This window comes from Anguilla anguilla, chromosome 1, assembly GCF_013347855.1.
Source record: "Anguilla anguilla isolate fAngAng1 chromosome 1, fAngAng1.pri, whole genome shotgun sequence".
Lineage (NCBI taxonomy): Eukaryota > Metazoa > Chordata > Actinopteri > Anguilliformes > Anguillidae > Anguilla > Anguilla anguilla.
Window position 1 is genome coordinate 84597925 of NC_049201.1, and position 22485 is coordinate 84620409.

Consider the following 22485-nt stretch of genomic DNA (forward strand, 5'->3'; position numbering starts at 1 on the left):
CCTTTATCAAACACACATGCTGCAATGCAGGGGACATTTCAACATTGAAGTACATCATGAACAACTTAAGATAAATATGCAATACATATGAATAAATCAGTGCAAATGGTGTATACTAGACCAGGTATGCTTTGCAAGAACATCCAAAAATGTTGTGAAACTTTGGAACGTTAAGGTTAATTTTAAAAATAAAATGCCCATTTCCATAGCAACGTGGGAACACCTGCTCCAAAATGCTAGTTGGTAAGGTAAATTACATGCAGTGTGAAGAAACCACTTCTCTTCAGGTCTTGCTCACATGCATATAGCACCAGAGGAAAATGGCTTTCATAGGCATGTTCACTACGCAGCAGGTTGCATAAGGGAGCACACTCACAGCAGTTGGCCAGCTCTCTCCAGGGAGAGACTCTGGTCCCAGAACCCTGGCAGGCGTCCGCAAAAGCCTTAAGGGCCCGGCAAGCCAGGGCATGGTCCCCCTTCTGAGTGCAGAGGTCATCTTTGCAGGCTCGGACGTACGGGGCAGGATCGACGGTCTTCAGGCAGTTGGCGAAGGGGCCCTTCGGGTCCTGCAAGAGACCGCAGGCTCGCACCCCGGGGGTCGCCGCCAGCCGAGCTGGCTCACAGCGGGGGCAGGAGCTGCCGCAGTCGTCGCCGCACAGGCTGCCGTTGCCGCCCGTTTTCCAGGACCGGGCGAACGCCACCACCGCCGCCGCGCGGTCGGCAACCGTGGCGTTACCGCCCGGAGCCGGGAGGCCGTGGGTCGAGTCGCGGCCAGAGCCGCCGCAGAGCCCGCACACCGAGCTAGAGAGCTCCTGGCTCACGCGCACCTCCAGGTGGTGGAGCCAGTCGTACCGCAGCGACAGGCCCAAGCCGGTCTCCAAGACGACGCCGGAGCAACTGGGGAACAGCCGCAGCGTGCTGCTCAGGTAGCAGGGCAGGAGGCGCTTCAGTCCGTTTACCTGGAGGGTCGACGGGGAGACATTGGTTTGAGGACTGGAAACGTTCAGCCAGCAGAGCAAACGTTGAGATGCTTGTTTGAACACACTAGCACCACCACCACAAGCAAGAGAAGTTAGGCACTCTTGAAAGCTTGCACATCATTTGTAGATACACCAGCATTTTTATTAAGGGACTACAGACAATATTAAATGTTGCTACTTGATGTACCAGAATTAGCTTCAGCTAATTTCTCATCTGCAGTCCCTAAACAGCTTACTATTAAATACAATGTGCACAATACAGATAGTGACAATACTAGAGCACGTGGATAATGAACACTAGTTTGAAATGAGTAGTCACACAAATTAAGTTAGCATACTTGCAAACCTCTTGATGGCTGTCTATTTTAGTTTACGCAGAAACAAGATCAATATCCAAATTATTTTGGGAGCATGCTAATATCAGCCAACAAATCACTACAGCAAAAATCAGTAGGGTATATAGCATCTTGCCAAAGCAAATTAATGTTGAAAAACCACCAGTACTTCAGCTAGCTAGTTGAGTAGGTCAGTGAGCATGATAAATTCAGTACAACCGGCAGTGTTTTTCTAGTCATTTACTTTTGGGGCCCAAACAGACCGTTCTACTAAACCTCATCCGGCTGGATTTTCAATATTCTCAGATGTACTGAAGGACTAGGTTGGCAGCAGTGTGGGTGGGCAGGTATGCGACATTCTTGCAGGCTGCAGAAGGGGCAGTGTTGCCACCCATGCCTCACCCAGACTTGCCGCAGCTCCCCCTTGATCATAGTGATGTCAAAGCCCTGGACACCAACAAGGACCCTGTCGAAGGAGGCCGTGGCGTTGGCAGTGGGCGGCCCGGCGATCTGCACTTCGACGGGGCTGGATGCATTTGAAGAGACATGGCAGGGGGCTCGGGCAAACGTGTAGTTGCAGGTGCCGTGGAAGTCAAAGGTCCTGCCATCCAAGGTGTGGTAGTGAGATTCACCCCAGGCTGAACACAGCCTGGGCTTGGACAGGCAGACTGGCAGGCCGTCCTGGACTACACATGTCTGGTTGTGGTCACAGTGCGTCACCTCACAGGGGTCTTCAGCTACAGGGGCACAGAGCAGGGTTAGACATCCAAAAATGTAAAACTTAAGTATAAAAAAAACCTCCCAGTAACTTTGTTCTCAAAGTAAAATGTTCAGATACTTTTAATCAAGTCAACCTTGAAGTGCTGAAGCTTTTGCATTGGCAAAACTGACCACAAGCAAATTACTATGCAGCTAATCCAGCTTTGTTCAGTTGATAAGAAAAGATTGCCTACACGAACAAGCTTTCTTGCCTTATCTTTCCCACAACAGGTGGGTATACATCAGATGTACTGGGGCCACTCCAAGTCAAATCTGTGCCAAAGTCATAAGGCTTCAATAGGAGGAAATTCCCCCTAGGACCTAAAGGGGTACAATCTTCCAATCCTCATTGCCCAGTGTTAGTCCAGAAAACGCATGCGAGGCCCATTCACAACGGCAAGCACGAGGATAAGCAAGCAAAACAAGACCAGAATGCAGCAAGTGGCACCTTAAATTTACATGCATTTACTTCCCAGAGGGGAAGTGGTTATGAGGTCATGAGGCAGGTGGCACCGTGAGACTAAAGTGGGAGGGCTGCAGTTGTAGTTAACTGGTATTTGGATGTAATGGATGTTAAGGGAAGTTGGATTTTTGGCACCGACACATTAACTACAAAAATGACTGAATAAAGCAGCAATACAAAACTGCCCCTCTGAACAGACCAGGTAGTGCAGGCATTGAGGTTACATTGCAGAGCTTCCCACCTTGATGCATATGGTTAGCACATTGGCAAAATGCCAGAAACCCCTACCTCTACTGTCAAACGAACACAAGAAATGTCTGAAAGTGGTCATGAATATTAATGTGCTTGCAAAGAAATGCCAGCAGATACCTCAGATTACCTTCTTGAAGTACAACAAGATCAGCAATTGTTTTCAGAGTTTTAAACCAATAGCAGCACGTCTGTCACAATGCCCAACTTCAGATAATGGGAAGGTGTCCAATCACAACAGATGCACTGACCAAACATTTCCCACACAGTTCCTAAATCATGACCCTTGGCTACACCTGCATGTGTGCACAGTACATTCAAGAAGTCCACACGTTGCCAAGGCAACACAAAGGAGGCACAACCAAGAACAGGGAAAACATTCCAGAAGATTCCCTTGCAATACCGATAGAAACTCAAGTTTCAGAAGGTAGGTGACTTGAGCACTTGAATCAAAAAAACCCTGTAATCATTCAAATATATAGTCAGCAAATACCATACCATTCTACAGCAGGTTTATTGAACAAGCATTTGTAGTTTAAACTAATAAACTAAACTATTTTCACTTAAAAATAAATTAATGTGAGCAACAAAAAGGATAAACACAAGCATTACACCAGACTATGCACACTTTGGTGCCTTCATAGAAACCTCTGCAAATGAAACCTTGGTTAACTGACATCTCGTAACCGAATTCTCTCCTCCCCCTTCCCCTTCCCCTTTCTGAAGATAACCACATGTGCAAGGGAACTAGTAGATGTGGAGAAGAGCAAACGATTACAACCAGGTAACCACAACAAATAATCAAGTGAATGTTCTACAAAAGAAAAGGGTAGATGACAACGCATTAACATGAAATATCACCCTTGTCTCCTGTAATCACAAGCCCCTTAGGAAAGTCATCGATAAATACCAACCATGCCATTTTTAGAGAGTCATTGAATGATCTCTGGATATATAATATAAAACAATGCAAGCTTTTTGTAAAATGAAAGGGAACAGTGCCAAGCAATGGTTTTTCTGATAATTCTTTGAATTAACCTACCAATGCTGGCCATACTTTATGCCAAGAGGTTTAGTAGATGGTGGGGGAGGGGGAAACGAACATGGCAGTCCTAATTCAGACATCATGGTAGAGGCCGAGGTCAGAAATGCCAACCGCAAGTATAAATGCATAAATGGCGTCCATATGCAGCACAGCGAAAGCAGAACTTCTCAACCAGCTCTCGAGAGAGGAGTGACTCAGAGGTAGGGGAACAATATCCATATTCATGACTAAGTCTGATTAATGCATGTACAACATTTAGTTGGACACAAACGCGGTGGAAAGGGATAATCTTTGGCAATTTGTTTAGTCACGAAATAAACGTGCCAACAACAGTACAAGTTTGCAGGTTTTCAGACCGCCCTTGGCAGACGTAAGTGCAAGCAAGCGGTTTTATAGAACGAATCAGATCTAAATTTGCAGACGCAAATTTACATTTTTTGCGACAAAACAATCAACAACGGGTTCTGAAGATTAAGTACCCAAATACAATACTCACCAAAACCGACGTGGATGGACGCACAAAGCATCAACAGATACCTAAACATTACTGTTGAAAAAGAAGCATAAGTAAATTATACGTTAAAATACGGGTTTGAATTCACTGGATGCATTTGAGTGGGCTAGAATCTATGTATTCATAAATAAACGTAACCCCTACCAAACGTAAACGTCAAGAAGTCCAAAGAAAATGCGTTACCTCACTCCTAAACGCGCATTCCTCCAAACAGGCTGTCTTTGGATCCTACACCTTTATTTCCTTGAGATTAATTAAATTTGAGCGCAAGCAGTGCACCACAGGTGAAACTAATACAGCTAATGCACACGACCTTTCCCGTGAGGCGCAGTGTAGGCCTGTCTGCGGGACTTCGAAGGTACGCCATGTCTTTTGCCAATCGTGTTGCACTTGATTGCTTGATTGATCCCGTTTAAACAGCTGTATTCATATTTCTTTCACGGCTAATCGCTCTGACATGGAACATTGGTATTTACTTAATAGATTTCTTTAATAGAAAAGGGGCATGTAGCCTACGGTATATGATCATGATGCGATACTAGTTGACATAGATAATTAGTCTATATGCTGCCAGGTCCAAGTACTGCGCACAATTATTGTTTTTTATTTTATTTTTTTTTAAATTCCTGACCAAAGACTGCTTGTTTGGGTCGTCTTTAGCCTACTTACCCTTGAGTTTGAAATTTAGACTGCGACGCTATTTCTATATCTTCGTTTTTGAGACACCAACTTTAAATGCGTCAATTTAAATCGTTTTTCAAACTATTTCAATTGATTAGGCTGTTAAATTGGCCCATGTCAAAGGTGTACAACTCCGGTCCTGGAGAGTAGGTCTCTGTGCTGGGTTTTGTTTCAACAAATTATCTTTGTTTTAGTTTTATGACAGCTATAAAAACTAATGGTTCAATCCTGTACTTGAGCACAGGAAAAATCTTTAGGATGTGCAGTCTGCTTGTAGAAATGTCAGATCAAGATACGATTGAGCTAAGAGCAGAAGTTGGCACAAAATTCTGAAACGGATCGGCCCTTGTTGCGCCCCCCTGGCCGAAGTAACCTGAATTATTGTATAACCTACACTCCCCCCAACACGCGTGGAATCTCAAGTCTGTCCACTTCGCCTGATTATGGCTGTAATTCGTGGGAGACATACTTTTTCATACCACAATATCCAAGGACAAGACAGTGGATAATTGCACACAGCAGAACAAGATGAAGATAGACTATCTTCTAGAGAGTACTGAAGGCGACTGTTAATTATGACCAGTCTGCTTTTTGAACCAAATATTTCAATTTCAAGTCAGAAAAAAATAAATATGTGCGGTTGACTTTCGTTGTACTTCTGACTGTACGTTTTATTTTCCCGGCACTAAGAAAGTGCGCTTATACGCATACGTTGGCACAATACCACAGGAATTTCTCCCACTCGAAGTTTACCCTGCGCATCCCATTTATGGTTTTGCGCAAGCTCCTCTGAATGGGGGTGTACTGAGTGTGATTTCCTGCTTCTGAGTCGAGCATTCTGTGAAGTACAGTCAAACGCAAAGCACCTGACGCTGCAGCTGAGGTAAGAACTGCGGGGTTTTTTTTCTTCTGGTGAGCTTAACTTCTACTTTGTCATGTAATATGTGTCTCTGCTTTTAGGAATCTAAATTATTGATTGAAATATTTTTTTGTAGGCTATGGCTGCATGGTCGTGTATTCTAAAAAAATACTGTAACTGTAAAATCGATTGGACTTTTTATTTGTTGTATTGTAAAGTGTGCTTCCATTTGCCCTGCTTTTGAAGCAGATTGTCCCTGTGCCTTTGGTATTGTATTCATAAAGTACTTTATTCAGAATCTCGTACCTGTGTTCAAGTGTTTTGACAAAATGTTTATGCTGTTTGCACGTCATACACTTTAGATGTGCCTTCTGTGAACTGCCATCTGTTTTAGTCTATTTCGGTAACCTTCAGTGAACACAGTAGTAATAACACGTAACGTGCGAAAGTATTCACAAGCGCTTATTTCGATCGACATGAGAACATTTGAGTGTTTGTTGTAGCAAGTTCTCAGCTAATTCTGAATTTTATGTTGAAACCTTCTCTGAATGACCTCAGTTCTCTGGACTTCTGCCAGAACAGAACAAGTTAGTCTGCTTCCACCAACAGCCTCGGGTCTCTGCTCCACCATCAGCAAAAAAATACAAAGATGTAAAGACTTCTAAAAGACTGATTACTCAAAAAAATAACTTGCTTGAACTCAGTCCTCGTTGACTCGTCTTGATGGACAGCGTGAATGCCTGTGCTTGTCAGTTCAGAACTGAAAAAGTAAGCTGTGGCTTTGATGGTTAACCTGGATGTCTTATTTGTCTCTAATTAAATTAAATGCTCTGGTTGCAATGGCATCCAAGTATTTCGTGGCTAGAGTGAGAAGAAAATTCTGAAGAAAGCCTAGAGATGACCAACCCTAAATTTAAGGTTACATAGCAGTTTTGAGGCCCTGGTAAAGCTAGTTCCACGTGCACCGTCCGCGAGTGAATGCGTTAGGATTGCGTCTGCTTTATTCTGTTTGTTGTTGTACTCTTCCAAAGCCGAATAAACAGTCCGCAAGAGCTACATATTCATGGGGTAAATGCCGTCCGTCTGTGGATTCAAAACTGCTCAGCACATAGGCTTTGAAGTTATGCTGACTTCCTCTCACCGTGACTAAGACAGAGTGACTGTTTTTTTTTCATCTTACTTGCAACTCAGAGATAAAAAAGGAAACAAACGAAAAAAAAAAAAAAGAATTCAAAGGCCACTGTGTATGGATGTGACATGAATATGTGTCTCAGACAGCCGGGTTTTGCAGAGGCATAGAAGCTATGAATTGCTGATTGGAGTGTCCTCAGTGGTGGTATCAAGTGATCAGCGGGTCCACACTGGCATCCAATCAGCAAACTTATGGAGTGTGGAGCCAGAGAACCAAACATTCGGACTATTTCATAAAATAAGCACAGTTCAGAAGAAAATGTCAAGCGCCCTTAGCAACCATATTCTGGAGATGCAGAACAGGCGATGTTGGTGTGCATGTACAATAGATGGTAAACACTTCCTCCAGTTTTGTCTCTGAGTATCATCAGAATCCTTGGATATCAGGGGATGTTTAGATATGCTTGAATGAATGTCATGTGGTGATGCCAATAAATTCAAAACGGAAAGATGGCCATTACCGCTAGTAAGCTTACCATAGTGAGGTATTGTGTTAGGAGGTGTAATTGATTTACAGAGAGATAACATGACACAGCACCAACACACAAATCATGTCTGTGACCTTATTTTTCCACGCAACTCCATGTACTATTAGTTGTATGGTAGACATTTGTGTGTGTCTGTGTGTGTGTTTCTGTTTATAATATGAAGTGGCTGTCAGTCAGATGTTGCCTCTATTAAAGCAAGCTGTTTGCAGACACTGTGTTGCTGCTTCCAAGAAAACAAGGGGTTTACTTGCGATGCAGCTGGAATTACCATGGCGCCAGATATTTATAGTTTAATGTAGTTTGTGCCCTGCCATAGACTTTGATTGACATCCTGTGCGAATGTACGAGGGATGAAAAACATCATAAAGAAGACATGTAAGAATTGCAAGCAGCATTCTTATTTATCATTGTGTAACTTGTCTAAAAAATCCTGAAGTACAACCTGCTACTGTTATTGCGATGCAGTGCTGGAGTCCTTGGATTAAATCTCGATTCATATCAAATCAATTTTATTTGTACCTCACTTTCTACAGAGAACTGTCACACAGACGCTTTACAGAAGTTAACAGAAGGAAAATTGGGCAAAAAACCTGATCAGAACCCTAAAAAGCAAGCAGGGAGGCAAAGATAAACAGTCAAAGCCCTCTGATGGGAAGAAATCTCAGGGTTGCCCGTGTACAGTGATTCCTAGTAGGTACAGTGACTCAAAATTCGGTTACATATCCATAGTTCTTTTTTGTTGTTGTTGTTGTTGTAGGTGAACAAATCTATAAGAATACTACAAGACATTCTAGCCAAGAAGCCCAGAAGGTGTTAATATGAATTCACCTCCTGGATTAGTTCTGGGTACTGCAAATTTTATATGGGTTTATGAAAGGCGTCCTAATTGAAGTCGCACGGGCAACCGATCGAAGCGTTGAGTTCACGTTTAGGGGCTAGCAGCGTATAGGCCCCATACCCTTTTAGGGTAAGGATAGGTAGTCAGCCTTCCCCACGTTACATTACATTACATTTATTTGGCCAACACTTTTATCCACAGCGGCGTACAATAAGTGCTTACCAAAGGTCATTGGAACAACTGCAAAACACGGGTCCGATAAGGTGCAATACACATTTTGTACCAGTTATTCATGGCCGTGAACAAGTCCAGTTCAAACAGTGAACATTACTCTGACCCAACCTATACTAAGTCAAACTGGGAGGCATCACAAGCTACAATATGAAGACGACGACGCAAGGCACAAATAAGTGCTGGATGGAGGTACGCGTAACACAAGTGGCACAGGAAGCACAGTGTGTAGCAGTGTGACGCTACATTCATAGCTGTTGCAGCGGCAGCTGAGAATCTGCTGGGCTATTGAGTGTAGGAAGGAAGTAGACCAGTCTGTGTTTCCTTTGTCTGTGGCAGTAGACGGCAGGCCTTTTAAGGGAAGATCCGTCATTCATAGCTGGGGACTTCGGGCCAGAATCGGCACAGATCCAGGCCCGGACTCGCCGGCAGTGTGGACTGCGTGCTTCCTCTTCCTCTCGTCCTGGAGAGACGGACGGACACAAGCCCCTCTTCTCACGCGTGTGCGATTCTTCGCCGTGCTCAAACAAGGCGGGGTTTGCGCTGCAAGCTGATGTTGTCACAGTAGACCGCGCTCAAACGAGACGCGCGTTGAACGCAATCCATTATCGCGCGGCTTTATTTAACGCTCGATTCTAATTCCGATTAATCGCTTCTAGAATTCTGCGGTATACCAAATGTTATCTGTTAGAGCTGAATTTACACTGTTAGAGTATGCTGGACATTTTACCGTGCTATTGACGTCAAGTAGGCTCTGTTGCTAGTGTTAACTTGCCCTGTATCTTACTCCAATACCCTCTTTAACCGAAAACCCCGAATAGCGTATATTATCTATGAGAACGCCATGGAAAATTTGTTTAATAATAATTTACATTTGTTTGAACTAATAAAATCACTCTAAATCAATATTATGTGTCAAATTATTATTGATCGATTTCTTTCATATGGTAAGTAGCAGTATAACAAGCAGCATAATCCACTCTCAGGTGGTCAGCTATTGAGAAATAATGACCTTTGCATCGGTCATTATTTCTCGATAGCTGACCACCTCATCGTAGGTTATCCCTTACCCATCCAGCTTCCAGGGGCCCCAAGCAGGCAAGAAAGTTTCTGCAGTGCCCTGAGTTATAGCCCTGTGTGTTTGCATACAAAGCCATGCTTCTCCTGGCTGCATTATAGTTTCGTTTGTACGATAGTCTTTTGTACCATAGTAAACATATCAAGTTTGGCTTTGAATGGGTGCTAGCATTTGAGTGTTAGCACCGACTGACTAGGGAAAACAAGATTTTTTTTTTTTTTTGACCATCAGAATCGACATTCCCGTAAGGATAATTTCTCTCTCCACTGAATCAGAAGAAACCGTGACAGTGAGATAATATCTTAAAGGATCAAGTCTTTTTATTCCCCAGAGTGAAGGCTTCTTTCAAGGTCGGGTGCATGTGTTTGGAATGAGTAAGCGTGGCGTAGCGCCACGCAGTGCGGCTCTGCACTGTACGTGACTAGCTTGCACTTCATCTCACTTTTTAGCCACTTCTGCTTATCTACAGTCTGTCCCACAGTCAGAACTGATTCTTATCTGCGGTGTCAAATTCGTGTCAGTCATCAGCATGAGGAGGAAGCGGTGGAATTCAGGTCCTGGTCTTCCACGAAAAAACTAAAGACTATAAACAATTTTTTTTTGGGGTGTCAGCATGTAGCAAGCTTTTGTTCCTGTGGTTAGCAGCATTGTGTATGTGTGTGTGTGTGTGTGTGTGTGCTTGTGTGCACGTGCACGTGTGCACATGCATGTATTTGCATGTCTTATCTTCCTGTCAGTAAAAACAACTGTTTAAAAAAATATAAGTAAACAATCCTAGTCTTACGAGTGGCTGCTTCCTTGTGGCACTTGATTTGTGATAGATTTATGAATTCAGTTTCTTTTTTTCGAGAACTGACTTAGCTGTGCATTGTTAACTCTAAAAGTGAAAATTGAGTGAAATCAGAAATAAGCAAGAAGTGTACATTCAATTTGCATACAAATACACGCAAATCCATCAGCTATTGTCTAATGATAAGCTTTGGCTAGCTTTTTGGCTAAGAGGCTTTGTGCTTTGTTAAGTTTTTTTTCCTCTAAATTAGATGGACTCAGTGGTTTACCCAAAGTAGCTCGCGCATAAATTTTGATCTTGGGGGGATTTTAGTATGACTTCCTAGGTCATTTTATACGGAACTGTACAGCCATTTCAATTTTATAGGGAATTGTACAGCCATTATAGTGTTGTTGGTGTGCTTCTTCACGTCTTTGTGACCAAGTGCAAAGTTTCCACGATGGAACAACTGAGACAAACCGCAACCGCAGCTAACACTAGCGATAGTGTGAGGCTCAGCTAAGCTTCTGACCCTGCTGCAGAGGAGTTTGCTAACAGCTCCTGTGCCCAAAGAAATGAAGATGAGGAACGTAGAATGCAACAGAAGGTCGACAAACTGCGCCAAGCCAGAAACAGCTGGGCTCGTTCCTGCTTAAAATAAACCCCAAAAAAAAAACCCCCCAAAAAAAAAAAACTCAATTGAATGGATTGATGAATGAATCCGACCCCTCCGTGGGCCTTCTGGTCTGCGCCGGGTCCCAGCGGGATGCGGGCCGGACGTCCGAAGCGTGGGCCGCCGTGGGAGCCGGAAGCGTCCGACTCCCCCTGGAAAAAAAAAAGAAGGACGTGGTTTCCTAAGAGAGCCGGCCAGCCGGTCACCCGTGTAGCGCTGGCTAGCGGTAGCCCAGTCCTTAGCTGGAGGAAGTTGGGTCTGAACAATGGGCTTTGACCACAATGGCTGAGCTGGCACACTGCTATTCCTCCGCCACCCCCCCTTCAATTCTCAAAAGAGGGCTTCTCTGGCTGCTGTTGTGGGGGGGGGGGGGCATGAGTGGTAGGGGTGGGGGCTTGCTCTGAAATGAAGTGTCCGATCACGTCCCAGTGTGGCACGCTGTTGTTTAAATGCTGGAAAGGGGTTTTGAGTTGGTTGGACTCTTACCCTGGGAGGAAGTCGTCCCGGTGCAGCCCTGTTTATAAACACTGGCCGATTGTGCTCCTGTTTCCCAGACTGCACGTGGAGGCTTTCCTAGGCTGACGTGGATACGTGGGAAAGAAACAGATGTGCAACACCTGCTCTGTACATCTGACAAAGCAATTTAACAAAAAATAAAAAAAAAGGTTTATTGTTATGGACCAAATGGTGTCGGGAACTGTGAGAAAGCACCCGGGCCTCTCACCTAGCCAGATTTATTAAACCTGCTTTTGTGCCACTAAATGGAACAAATATAGCACTACCACGGAAACAAATAGAAAACACAATGTTTGTTCTTAGCAAGTGCCGAGAACGAGACACGTTGTACAAAACTAAAAAAATAAATGATCATTGTTTCATAATATTTGAGGCTTGGCGTGTTCTAATAAAAACGACATGGTAGAATGGCTTGGGAAAATATCGCTTGGCGTACTTTTGAACGCATGACTGCCGTATGCTGACTGGCCCTGGTGAAGGACTAAAGCAGAAGCCGATTTCTGCTAAGCTCAGTGGAAAAAAAGGGTTTTGTTCTTCGCACAGCCGATTGAGATCTGAGGTCAGGGAGGGAGGACAGTATTCAGTCGAGTTGCTCCGTGTCCAGCCTAAATGAAGCTGAGCAGAAACAGTCAGCTTGGCATAATTCCGCATGAAAGTCAGCGTCGTGGTTAGTTTTTTTTTGTTTTTGTTTTTTCCGAAGGGAGTGGGGGGGAGCGGGGGGCGGGGGGGTGGGCTGGGTCAAGCATCAAATGTCAAAGGTCAGTTTGAAGCGGTACTGAATGAGAACTGAACAGGAAAGCCCTGTTTGTCACATTTGCATGCCTGCACATAATGCTGTGATCGTTTGAGCAGCTGTTCGTCCTCACTTGGATTGCCTGACTTCAGCAAAGCCACAGCACTCGTGAGCAGTTCATTTCAAATGCTGAGAATAGCCCTGAATATACCCTGAGACGCATTTATAACACACACATTTAAGATACAGCAGCCATATTCAGATACCTGTGGCTCTCACATTTATACTTGGCACTAGTGAATGATGTTAATAAATAAATATGAAGAAATATGAATAAATGTTAAGAGACTCTTTTCTTTTCTTCTCCCCCCGTAGTGGTTTAAAGATGTTGCGACTTCTCATTCTGTGTTTGGTTCTAAGTACAGCAGGTAAGTGCTTGTATGCCTATCATTTAACTTCATCTGCTCTCGGTACCCCCATTCCCATATATGTCTGTTGGTGGTCATATATGCTTTAGAACAGCGAAGCAAACAGTGTGCAAACCAATGTACAGTATTTGTGCAGGGATGCTTAGGACTTCAGGATACCTTTTTTTTGTCATTTTTCTCCCATTTTCTCCCCAATTTAGTCGTTATACCAATTCCCCCGTGTGTATCACACAGTCCTGGTCGATGCGCTGTCCTCTGTTGGTCTGGGGAGGGTGTAGACTACCACATGCCTTCTCCAATACATGTGGAGTTGCCAGCCACTTCTTTTCACCTGACAGCGAGGAGTTCCACTAGGAGAGCGTAACGCGTGCAGAGGTTCACGCTATCTCCCCCAGATCCCCTCCCTGCTGAACAGGTGCCCCGATCAACCAGTAGGAGTCGCTAATGCAACGATCAGGACTCATAACCTCACCGGCTTCCCACCCGCGAACACTGCCAATTGTGTTCGCAGGAACGTCTGACACTACCCAGACGGCCCTAGAATACCTTTTTTTTTAACGGCCAGAGACTGATTGTTAGTTTTCCTGAGGCTCAAGGCTTGATGCTGTCTTCACAGAGGTTTAAATGACTATTGAGCAGACTAGGCCTGAGTTTTGTCATTTGGAATCTAGGCGTTTGTCATGTCCGTCATAGAACAGAGCACCTTACGTAGGATGCTTGACTTGTACTTGGCCAGAGTGCTTTCCCGGTCGAGAGCAGCCATTGTGTCCTCGTGGAAGAAGACAAACCGAGCAAATGACATAGCTTCTTTGAGCTGTGGTCACATGTGACAGTGCTTTGTATTGAATTCAATTATTCCATCCTGAAAAATACTGGAGTGTAATTCTGCAGCGTTTTGTGTTGAATTTAATTATTCCAAACAGAAAAATGCATGAGCGTAATTCTAACAGAGACGTTGGTGAAATGGGAAAAGACATAATGGCTCTGCACTTGTGTGAAAGCAACATTTAATGGTAGATAATGTGATGGAACAAAGTACCAGCCCTAGCAAGTTTTTGATTATAATAAAAGGCACAAGCTAATTGACTTTAATGTGAATGTAATTGCGGTCAGCGCGATGTTTTTTTCTCATTGTTGTGCTGAATAGAGGCCCGGCGTAATCTGTACCCTCGTTTCTCCCGCAGTCACTTCGGAAGAAGTAGACGATGAACCTTCTGGGGACGGCGGTATGTAATGTTTCTCAATCGTCAATCCGCAGTGCTTTTCCTAACAAACAGGTGTTGAGTCATAAGGTGGTAATAACACTTCGGTTCTAGCAGCGCTGGTCCTTGTCTTTGAGTAGTAGGTTTCTGAGCTTGCCCACCCAAAAAAAAAAAAGGCCCACAAAAACTAGTATGGATTTGTCAGTCAAAGGACAAACGCTGAATTAATCCAAGCCTCAGTTTCACATTAACTTGAACCGTACACCCATCTGTCTCTCTCTCTCTCTCTCTCTCTCTCTCTCTCTCTCCACACAACTTTGTGAATACAATGCAAATGTATTCCTGCTTGAAGCAAGGGCAAAATGTCATTGTCGTTAGCTTGGTATGTGATTCCATCATATGATATAATATGTGTCAGAATTACCTTTGACACCGTCTTCAGATACAATGGCTTGTGTTTGTTTACGTCCAAATGGATATTGCATTTTGTATAGTTTAAATGAATGCTCCAGGGTGTATGTGTACCGAAGCTTTTCTCTGAAATGTGAACAACTGGCCTCACTCCCCTTTTCTTTCCTTGTTGTTTTTTCTGCAGGTGACGACGAAGATGGACGTAGGTTCACTTTGTTACTTATGAAGTTTTCCCCTACCCCTGCGGGGTGTGTGGTGTGACAGGGCAGCGTGTGGGTGTCTTGAACACTACCCTGTTAATGTGTACTGGATTTTCTTGTATATTCACTGGGTCCTAATAGATAATGCGTCATCCCCTGAAGGAGGCCTGGAGACTCTGATCCGCTGTATCTCAGACAGGGCTAAGGAACTTCGGTGTTGCGTTTCATTCCCAACATTGTTTGACTGCCGCTCGTCCTCATTTGCTTGCAAGAGCGAAACAGTCTTCATTTGGGATCAGCAAAGTGCTGGGATCAATTTAGCCATTACAGCAGAGGCCTAGAGTCCACTGATGGCTGTAGCGGTAGTGTCCACTACGAGCTTCCTCGTAAATGGGTTAGCCTGTCACATCTGTGTGTGTGTGTGCGCTAGTGCCGTACATCGAGGAGCTGAGCGTGTAATCACAGCGGTGAATACAGTGGGCGGACACTCGCAAGAAGGAGGTTTCGGGTTCGAATCCGGGTCCGACCGGATCCTCTCTGCATGGAGTTTGCATGTTCCCCCCGTGTTCGCGTGGGTTTACTCCGGGTACTCCGGTTTCCTCCCACACTCAAAGACGTGCATGTTAGGTGCGCTCCTGCAGGTGCCCTTGACCAAGACACTGGCCTCAGAACTGGAGTTGGTCCCCGGGCGCTGCACTGTGGCTGCTCACTGCTCCTAACTAGGATGGGTCAAATGCAGAGGACAAATTACCCCCACAGGGTTCAATGAAAGTATATGTTATATCTTGTCTTATCTTATACAGCTGTCGGTGTGCATAATATTTTTCTGTTGCAGCAAATGATGTCGAAGAACGTATCGAAGATGAGAGTGTTCTGAAGAATTTCGCTGTCCAAACTGAGCATGGTCCGGCGATTCACGATGGACGGATGATTGACAGTGTGGAAAAGGCGCAAGCAAATGATGAAAAAGGTAAAAGTACAATATTCCTCACGTGTCAGAACATGGAGGAACATGGGGAAGCATGCGTATGTACCTCACACTTAGGCGTCTAGTGTTAGATAAACTGATGCAGTACATTTTTACACGCACATGGTGTGTTTCATCGCTGTTGGATCAGTGTTAGAGTTGAATTAATACTGATGATCTTTATGTGCTGTAGGCACCTTATTGCCAAAAACAACTGTGAACTGTGTAGGAGTGAATTATCCAGTTCATTAATGAGGTGTCTTGCATAAAGGGCGGTCCAGTCAGTGTTCCACACTTGATTTAAACCTGCGCCATGCCAGGGCTTTCTTACTTCCATTGTATACAGTGTACATCAATGGCAAGGTCTGTTTGTGTTGTACTCTCACAAACCCTAGGCTAGTGATTGGCCCGTATATCGTTATATGCAGGTTAGCACACCTCTGTTTATCTACCAAAATGTAATATATGTTCTGTAAACATATTGATTTTGCAGCATCAAGCGTGTTCATGAACATAGTGAGCGTCGGTGTTGGAATGTTGCTTAACGGTATTTCAAAATGGCTAACAAATTGACACCGGTAAATTAAAACCACACTTGGCCAATGTCCAGGATTTTCCGTCCATTTGATTTATGCTCCTGCCGAATGTGCCGTTATGCAAGTGCTTTCCTTTTAAGAATGTCACAAGTTCCGCGGTCAGTCGCTGCTAGGTTTCGCGGTTATGACTCTGTTAGGCACCGGTGCCGTTGTCCTGACTGGGACGTGAACGCTGTGACCACCCAGCCAGTCCCTTTGATTTTAACACCTGCCTTTCTGCTCTTTCACCTGCAGAGGGAGTGACCAGCACCATCGTCATCGCGGTCGTGTGCGTGGTGGCGCTGGCTGCCGTCGCCATTGCAGGTACGGCAGTGCCCAACCCCCCCCCCCCCCCTCCCCCTGCCCACGCGCACTCTCGGCAGTTTGACCCGTACCTGGCTGTGCTGTCCGCCATCCGCCCTGCTCCGATACGCTGATCCCTTCCCATCTTGCAGGGGGGCCCCATTTGCATGGTTAGATGTGTCTGCGTTCAGTATTCAAAAGAGACATTTGCGTTCGCGACGCCGTGGAACACTGTGCGAGCAGCAGCGCTGCAGGGGGAAACGGGCGTCGGCCTCTGCAGATCAAAATGGCCGCGCGGGCGCCACGACTAACCTGCTAACCTCACCTGTTCCAGCCTGCTGCTGTGACTAACGCATTGTGCACATTGTTCCTTTATTTCCACATGAATATTTAAGACTGCCCGCTTAGTCAGCACATGAAATACCTGTGTGTGTGTGTGTGTGTGTGGGCATGCATGTGTGTGTGCATGGGCATGCATGTGTGTATGTGTGCGTGCATGGGCATGCATGTGCGGTGTGTGTGTGTGCATGCGCGTGGGCATGCATGTGTGTGTGTGTGTGTGTGTGTGTGTGTGTGTGCATGGGCATGATATGTGTGTGTGTGTGTGTGTGTATGCATGTGCACATGCATGGGCATGCATGTGTGTGTGTGTGTGTGTGCGCACGCGGGCATGTGTGTGTGTGTGTGCATGGGCATGCATGTGTGTGTCTGTGTGTGTGTGTGTGGATGTGCACATGCGTGTGCGTGAGCATGCATGTGTGTGTGTGTGTGTGCATGGGCATGCATATGTATGTGTGTGTGTGTGTGTGTGTGTGTGTGTTGGATAGTTTTCAGTGTTGTAGACAATGTTGTAACTATCAGAAGCCTGACGGAAGGTTTGTAAATACAGACCTGGGAAGGCTGCAGGTGACATAACACAGAGGAGTCAGCGGGAGGACTAACTTTCTTCCTCTTCTGTTTTTGTTTTTCAGCCGCTATCCTGGTCAGACGCCATATGCTAAATCGACAGCAAGGGTAAGAGACGACAGTTTCCAGTCACAATCACATCGTGATTCCCTGTCTAAGGTCTGTGCTACCTGCGGGTTAGCAAGACTAGCAAGTCACAGCACAACCTGACAATCAACTCTCATCTCTGTTTTAGGAGTGTGCGCTCTGAACAGACTTCGCTTGTAAATAAAAGTCATAACAACCTGATAAATCATTGTGATTAGCTGTACAGTTAGTGGAAAAAAGAAGCTTGGAATAACACAACTTCTAATTAAAAAAGCAGACCTATTCAGCTTGGTAGTTCTGTCACATAGTAAGCTAGGTAAAAATGCCACGTATAATCGGTCTGTGGTTGCTTCTGCGTTAGCTTACTGTGAGAAATCGTTTGTCTTATTCAGGTCGCCTATGGCACAGTTTCATGACCATTAATGTGAATTTGTTGAAGGAAGAGTGCTCAAGGTCTCTCCTCCTTTCACTGTGGCAGCGAGTTGGCGCTGAACCACCAAGATTATTACTTTAAAACCAGCAGTCACCGATCGTTTGGGAGAGAGATGAGTGTTCAGTTTTTCGCTGGATGAGCCTCCCCCGGGGAGGGTGACAGAACCAGTCGGGTGGGTAACAGTCCCCGTCAGGTTGACAATTTGTACAGCATTAGGGACACGTCAACGTCAAATCCAAAACACTCAGCCCTCACAATGTGAAGCTGAGCAGAAGAAGTGCATCCACCCACTTTGGGCCGGCACGGACTTGCTCTGAAATAGCACGCGTCGTTTGAGTCACCTTTGCACCCCCCCCCCCCCCACCCCGTGTAAAAAAAAAGAAGAAAAAGAAGAATAAGATATCAGCCTGAGTCTAACCCGGCAGTGCAAGACCCAACACGTCCCCGAGGTGACTGCACCTTTAATACAAAACAGGCTTCTTTGGCAGGGAACAAAAAATAAAAAAAACAGCTGTACGTCAAGGAAAAAAACCCCCTGCATTAGCGTATGCTCTACGCCGAAAACAAACAGGGAAGAAACTGCCTCAACCAGTTTAACGGTGAGACATAGTTTTTTTTTCTCTCCCTCCACTCGGTCTATGAAAATAACAAGACAGCGCAAACGTGCTGGGGGGGATGTGCGCATGTGCGTTAGCAGCGCTTTGTTACACAAGCGCGTCGCGCGTTCTCCCGTTTCTGCGGAGTAATCGAGTTTCTGTTCTCGCCAGGGCCGCTCGCCCACGGCCCGCAGACCCGGGAGGTCCCTGAATGAGAGTGCGTCTTTAACGCGAGTAGCCCACACCGAGCGGATTAAAAAACAAAAAAAAATAAAAAAAACGAATCTGCGGTTGCAGCGAGACCGTCTGATTAGGGTTAAATTCGTCTGGCACCTCGCAGGTGCCTCTGGGGGCGGGGGCTGACGCCGCTGGGGGCGGGGGCTGACGCCGCTGGCGCTGTGCTGAGTGATCCGTTCGCTGAAAAGAAAGCTTAAAAACAAACGCAACCCCGAGCGCGTCGGATGAACGGCGCGCTGCTGCGGCCTCAAAGCCTACCTGGAGCTGTTACTGGAAAAAAAACATCAGCGCCTGTCCCTAGCAACCTCTGCGGCGTATCTAGGCTGTGTGTCTAGGCGTATTCTGATTATTAGGGGGGCAAGCACTGAAGGTGTAAAGCCACTCTATTGTTTCCCTTAGTTTTGATATTATTATTATTATTATTATTATTCTGCCGTGTTTTTCTGCAGTTCTGGGAAAACCGCCTGGTTGGTTTTTTTACCAAACTTTGCTCATTGATTGAGGGGTACACCAAATGGCAACGCAGCGATTTTGGCCTTGATTGGCCATTTGGTGGCGCTACAGAAAACACTTGACAATCCACTTACAGGCCGCGACTCCTGAACCCTGTGATCTGGAATCAAAATTATCTCTTTGCTAGATTTATCTCCTCTCATATGACAAAACGGTCACTACCCTGAGAAAGTGTGTGCGGTTAGATTTTCTGCCATTTTGAATTTTTTGAGAAACTTTAAAAATCGATCTCCTCCTTGACGTTTTGACCTATTTGCTAAAAACTAATGTCAAATTATGTCTCTCTCTCTCCCCCCCCCCCCCTTTCCTCCCCCCAGAGTGTACTCTGTGCCCGTAGAGCAGTCGGAGAAACCCGCCATCTAAGCCTCACCGAAGCCTGCCCACCTGAGGAGGACCTGTAGGGGGCGCTGCTTCATGGGCTTCTGCAATACTGGTGTCTTCTCCTGCAGCTGTGGGCAACCTTGGCTCCTCTCTCTCTCTCTCTCTCTCACTGGGACATTATGACTTATGCTGGATCCTCGCCTATCTAATTGGACCCCCCATGCTCCTGATCAGGGAGTTGCTAAAGAATCAGTCTCGTATAGCCAGACCCGTCTCCACACTTCGTTTCAGCGCTGTGCCAGCGCTGGAGAAAGGTCTGGCTTGAACCCATTATCATTCCGGTATAGGGAAAAAAAAAAAAAAACGCTCTGGCTTGTTTGTATTTCTTTAAAAACCAATCACAGTCGTCTTGGGCGACGCTAAGCCCAAGATGCAGGGAGGAGAATTCTGATTGAAATAGTCGGCCAGTGGCAGGCTTATTCCCACAGTCCATATCCTGTGAATCAGACTACTACATGACTGCTAAAGTTGTATGCGTTCCAATTCTTTCATTTCCTTAGCTCCCCCCCCCCCCACTGAGGACTGTCCATATATGGGCATGGTTACGTGGTTATGTTCTCAGCCACAGCTGCAGTTTCACACGCTGTGAAACAACTGCGAAACGGAAGAGGCTCCTCAGCATAAGCAAGAAGATGAAATCCAATCGAGACCAAAGAACAAAAAAAAAAAGAACCAAAAATCCTATGGCATCCCCATTTCCTGTAGAGATGGGACATGCTTTAAAAACACTCCTCCATCCACCTCGTAGCATCATTCAACGTTCAGGCAATTTTAATTTCCTCTAAGGGGCTGGTTCACCTCAGCCATGATTTTCTGGCCCAGCAGGGGAAAAAAAAAAAAAAAAGAATCCCCCTACAATTTGGGTTTTTGAACAGGACATAATTTAACAGTTATTATGGGCTATACTGAGAGACATCACATCCTCAAAGCCACTCCAAACCACTCTCACACAGACCTTTGGGGAATTTCCCCCCAAGAATTCTTAATAGCAGTGGCATGTAGCTGTCATTGTTAAGTGTAGCTGGGGAAACACTGCTGAACATGAATACCCGTACGGGCACCTGCTTTTTTTTCCCCCCCTTTCATTGTGTAGAGCAGTGTTCGTGTTCTCGTCTGTCACTACCAACATGAATCACAGCAGTCAAAGACGGAGAAATGTTACTAAGCCTGCTGCGAGCAAAACTCAGGCGGAAACCACTGGTCTGAACTTCCCCACTTTCATAGCATCGTGCTAATTAGCCGGCGTAAATGTTCCCTGTGTAGTTAGACAGTTCCCCTTTCTTTCCCCTTCATGCCCTATCACTGATTACGATGCGTCCTACATAAGTGCTACGTGCCTTCGTAAGCACTGAATAAACGTTCAGTGCTGCTGACTGACGGTCATGGTGCCGTGTAGCACGCATACATGACATCTCCATGGCATTCTGATTATTGTTATGCATGCTATATATATGGCATTCACACAATGACAGCCCGTGTCAGCTGGAGCAGATGTTTGTGCAGTCTTTATGAACGTGCTACGCAGTGCTTAGGAAGGCCCATGCCATTTTTTTTTTCGCGTAGGATCCCTCATAGAAAGTGTTTCCGTTGTAAATGGCTCTCTGATAGCGAGCGCTGGTCGTGTATTTCAGTGTTTTTGGATTAGAGGGTGGCGGGAGGAGGAAGAGCGTGCACGGAGAAGCGGTCTGGACAGCGCCTAGGCCGTGCGTGCTTCGCTCATACAGAGTGCGCTTGGAGTGGCTGCCTTTTCCCTCTTTTCATTTAAATGGAAATCACCGTCGCCTCGGTGAAAAAGCTTTATGGTTAGGTTTGCCACTTTGCCGAGTTATCTCCATATTCCCAAAAAGAAAGTAATTTCAGCAGCAGGTCAGGAGGTGAGGCGGTGGGGTGGGGAGGGGGTGGGGGGGGGGGGGGGGGGCGTGGGGGGGGGTGCAACATGTTTTGGCGTGAGGGTGTTCTTTACTTCACCCCAGGATCATAAAGATGATTCAGTGGAGATTAACTTAGTCTCAAGCCACAGGATTGGCCCCTTGCGCGAGAAATCGAATGTAGAAATGATCTTGTCTGGCGAGAACATAGCGTCCGATGTCTTGACTCCGCTCAACCCCGCGGCTCTGATGTCACGGGCGCTGGATCAGCCTGGCGGAACGCCAGCGTGCCGCGCCTCCCCGAAAACGAGACCTGGGCCTGGCCTGAACCCGGCGCTGCTCCCGTCTGTTTGCTCCGGATCACAGGCGCTGGAAGCACGTGCGGGAAAAGGGCACAGAGGAACGGCTTCGCTTTACAACATCGCGACCCATTACATCCAGTGGCGCAGACGTTGTTGGTTTTTTTTACATTTAGACAATTTATTATGTGTGTTTTTTACATGACTTACATTTAAATAGGTGTCAATGTCCAGTTCTAATAAATACAAAGTAAATACACTAGCGGTTAGGGTGGTCGATAATAGGTGCTCTCACTCTACTTGTTGCTCCTCCGTCGTGGAGTCTCTGGCTGTTTTTTTAAAGAATTTCGTCCATTTAGGCAAACTTTCCTTAAACTGGGCATCTTTCTTCTTCTTCTTTCTCTTCTCAAAATCACTTTGAAAACGCTTCACGGTAACATAGTGACTCTCTGCCTCTGATGGCAACTCGAATTTCCACGTCATTGATTAGGCACAAATGCAGGGAGGTCAAGGTGTAATAGTCCATTAAATGTGAAATGTGGGTGATAATAAATATTGGTAAATATAGATATTTAATTGGATAGGCCCACATTTACATGTAGATATATTTATTTTTATCTATTACACATTATCATTATCACAAATTCACGAGGCCCCAAGCAATTGCCTACCTATGT

General features: G+C 45.6%; 2 protein-coding genes across 3 annotated transcripts in view; one reads left to right on the plus strand and one right to left on the minus strand.

The window, feature by feature from the left end:
- Positions 1-4615, minus strand: part of LOC118206978 (IgGFc-binding protein-like) — a 29918-nt gene extending 25303 nt beyond the window's left edge. The window contains exons 1-4 of one of the 2 annotated variants that reach the window (XM_035380202.1): positions 4529-4615; positions 4328-4378; positions 1718-2052; positions 377-959 (exon numbers count right to left, since the gene is read on the minus strand). In XM_035380202.1, the coding sequence (XP_035236093.1) occupies positions 377-959; positions 1718-2052; positions 4328-4376 (967 nt within the window). In that variant the 5' untranslated portion in view covers positions 4377-4378; positions 4529-4615. Of the gene's footprint in view, positions 1-376; positions 960-1717; positions 2053-4327; positions 4379-4489 lie in introns of both variants that reach the window. The other variant, XM_035380210.1, reaches the window with a different exon arrangement.
- Positions 4616-5916: 1301 nt separating this feature from the next.
- si:dkey-262k9.2 lies at positions 5917-20485 on the plus strand. Its single transcript, XM_035414010.1, has 8 exons — positions 5917-5938; positions 12778-12830; positions 14015-14056; positions 14628-14645; positions 15479-15613; positions 16441-16509; positions 17460-17502; positions 19578-20485. Exons 2-8 carry the CDS (start codon positions 12788-12790, stop codon positions 19621-19623), a joined length of 396 nt encoding a protein of 131 aa, XP_035269901.1. The 5' UTR covers positions 5917-5938; positions 12778-12787; the 3' UTR covers positions 19624-20485.
- The last annotated feature ends 2000 nt before the right edge of the window (positions 20486-22485 follow it).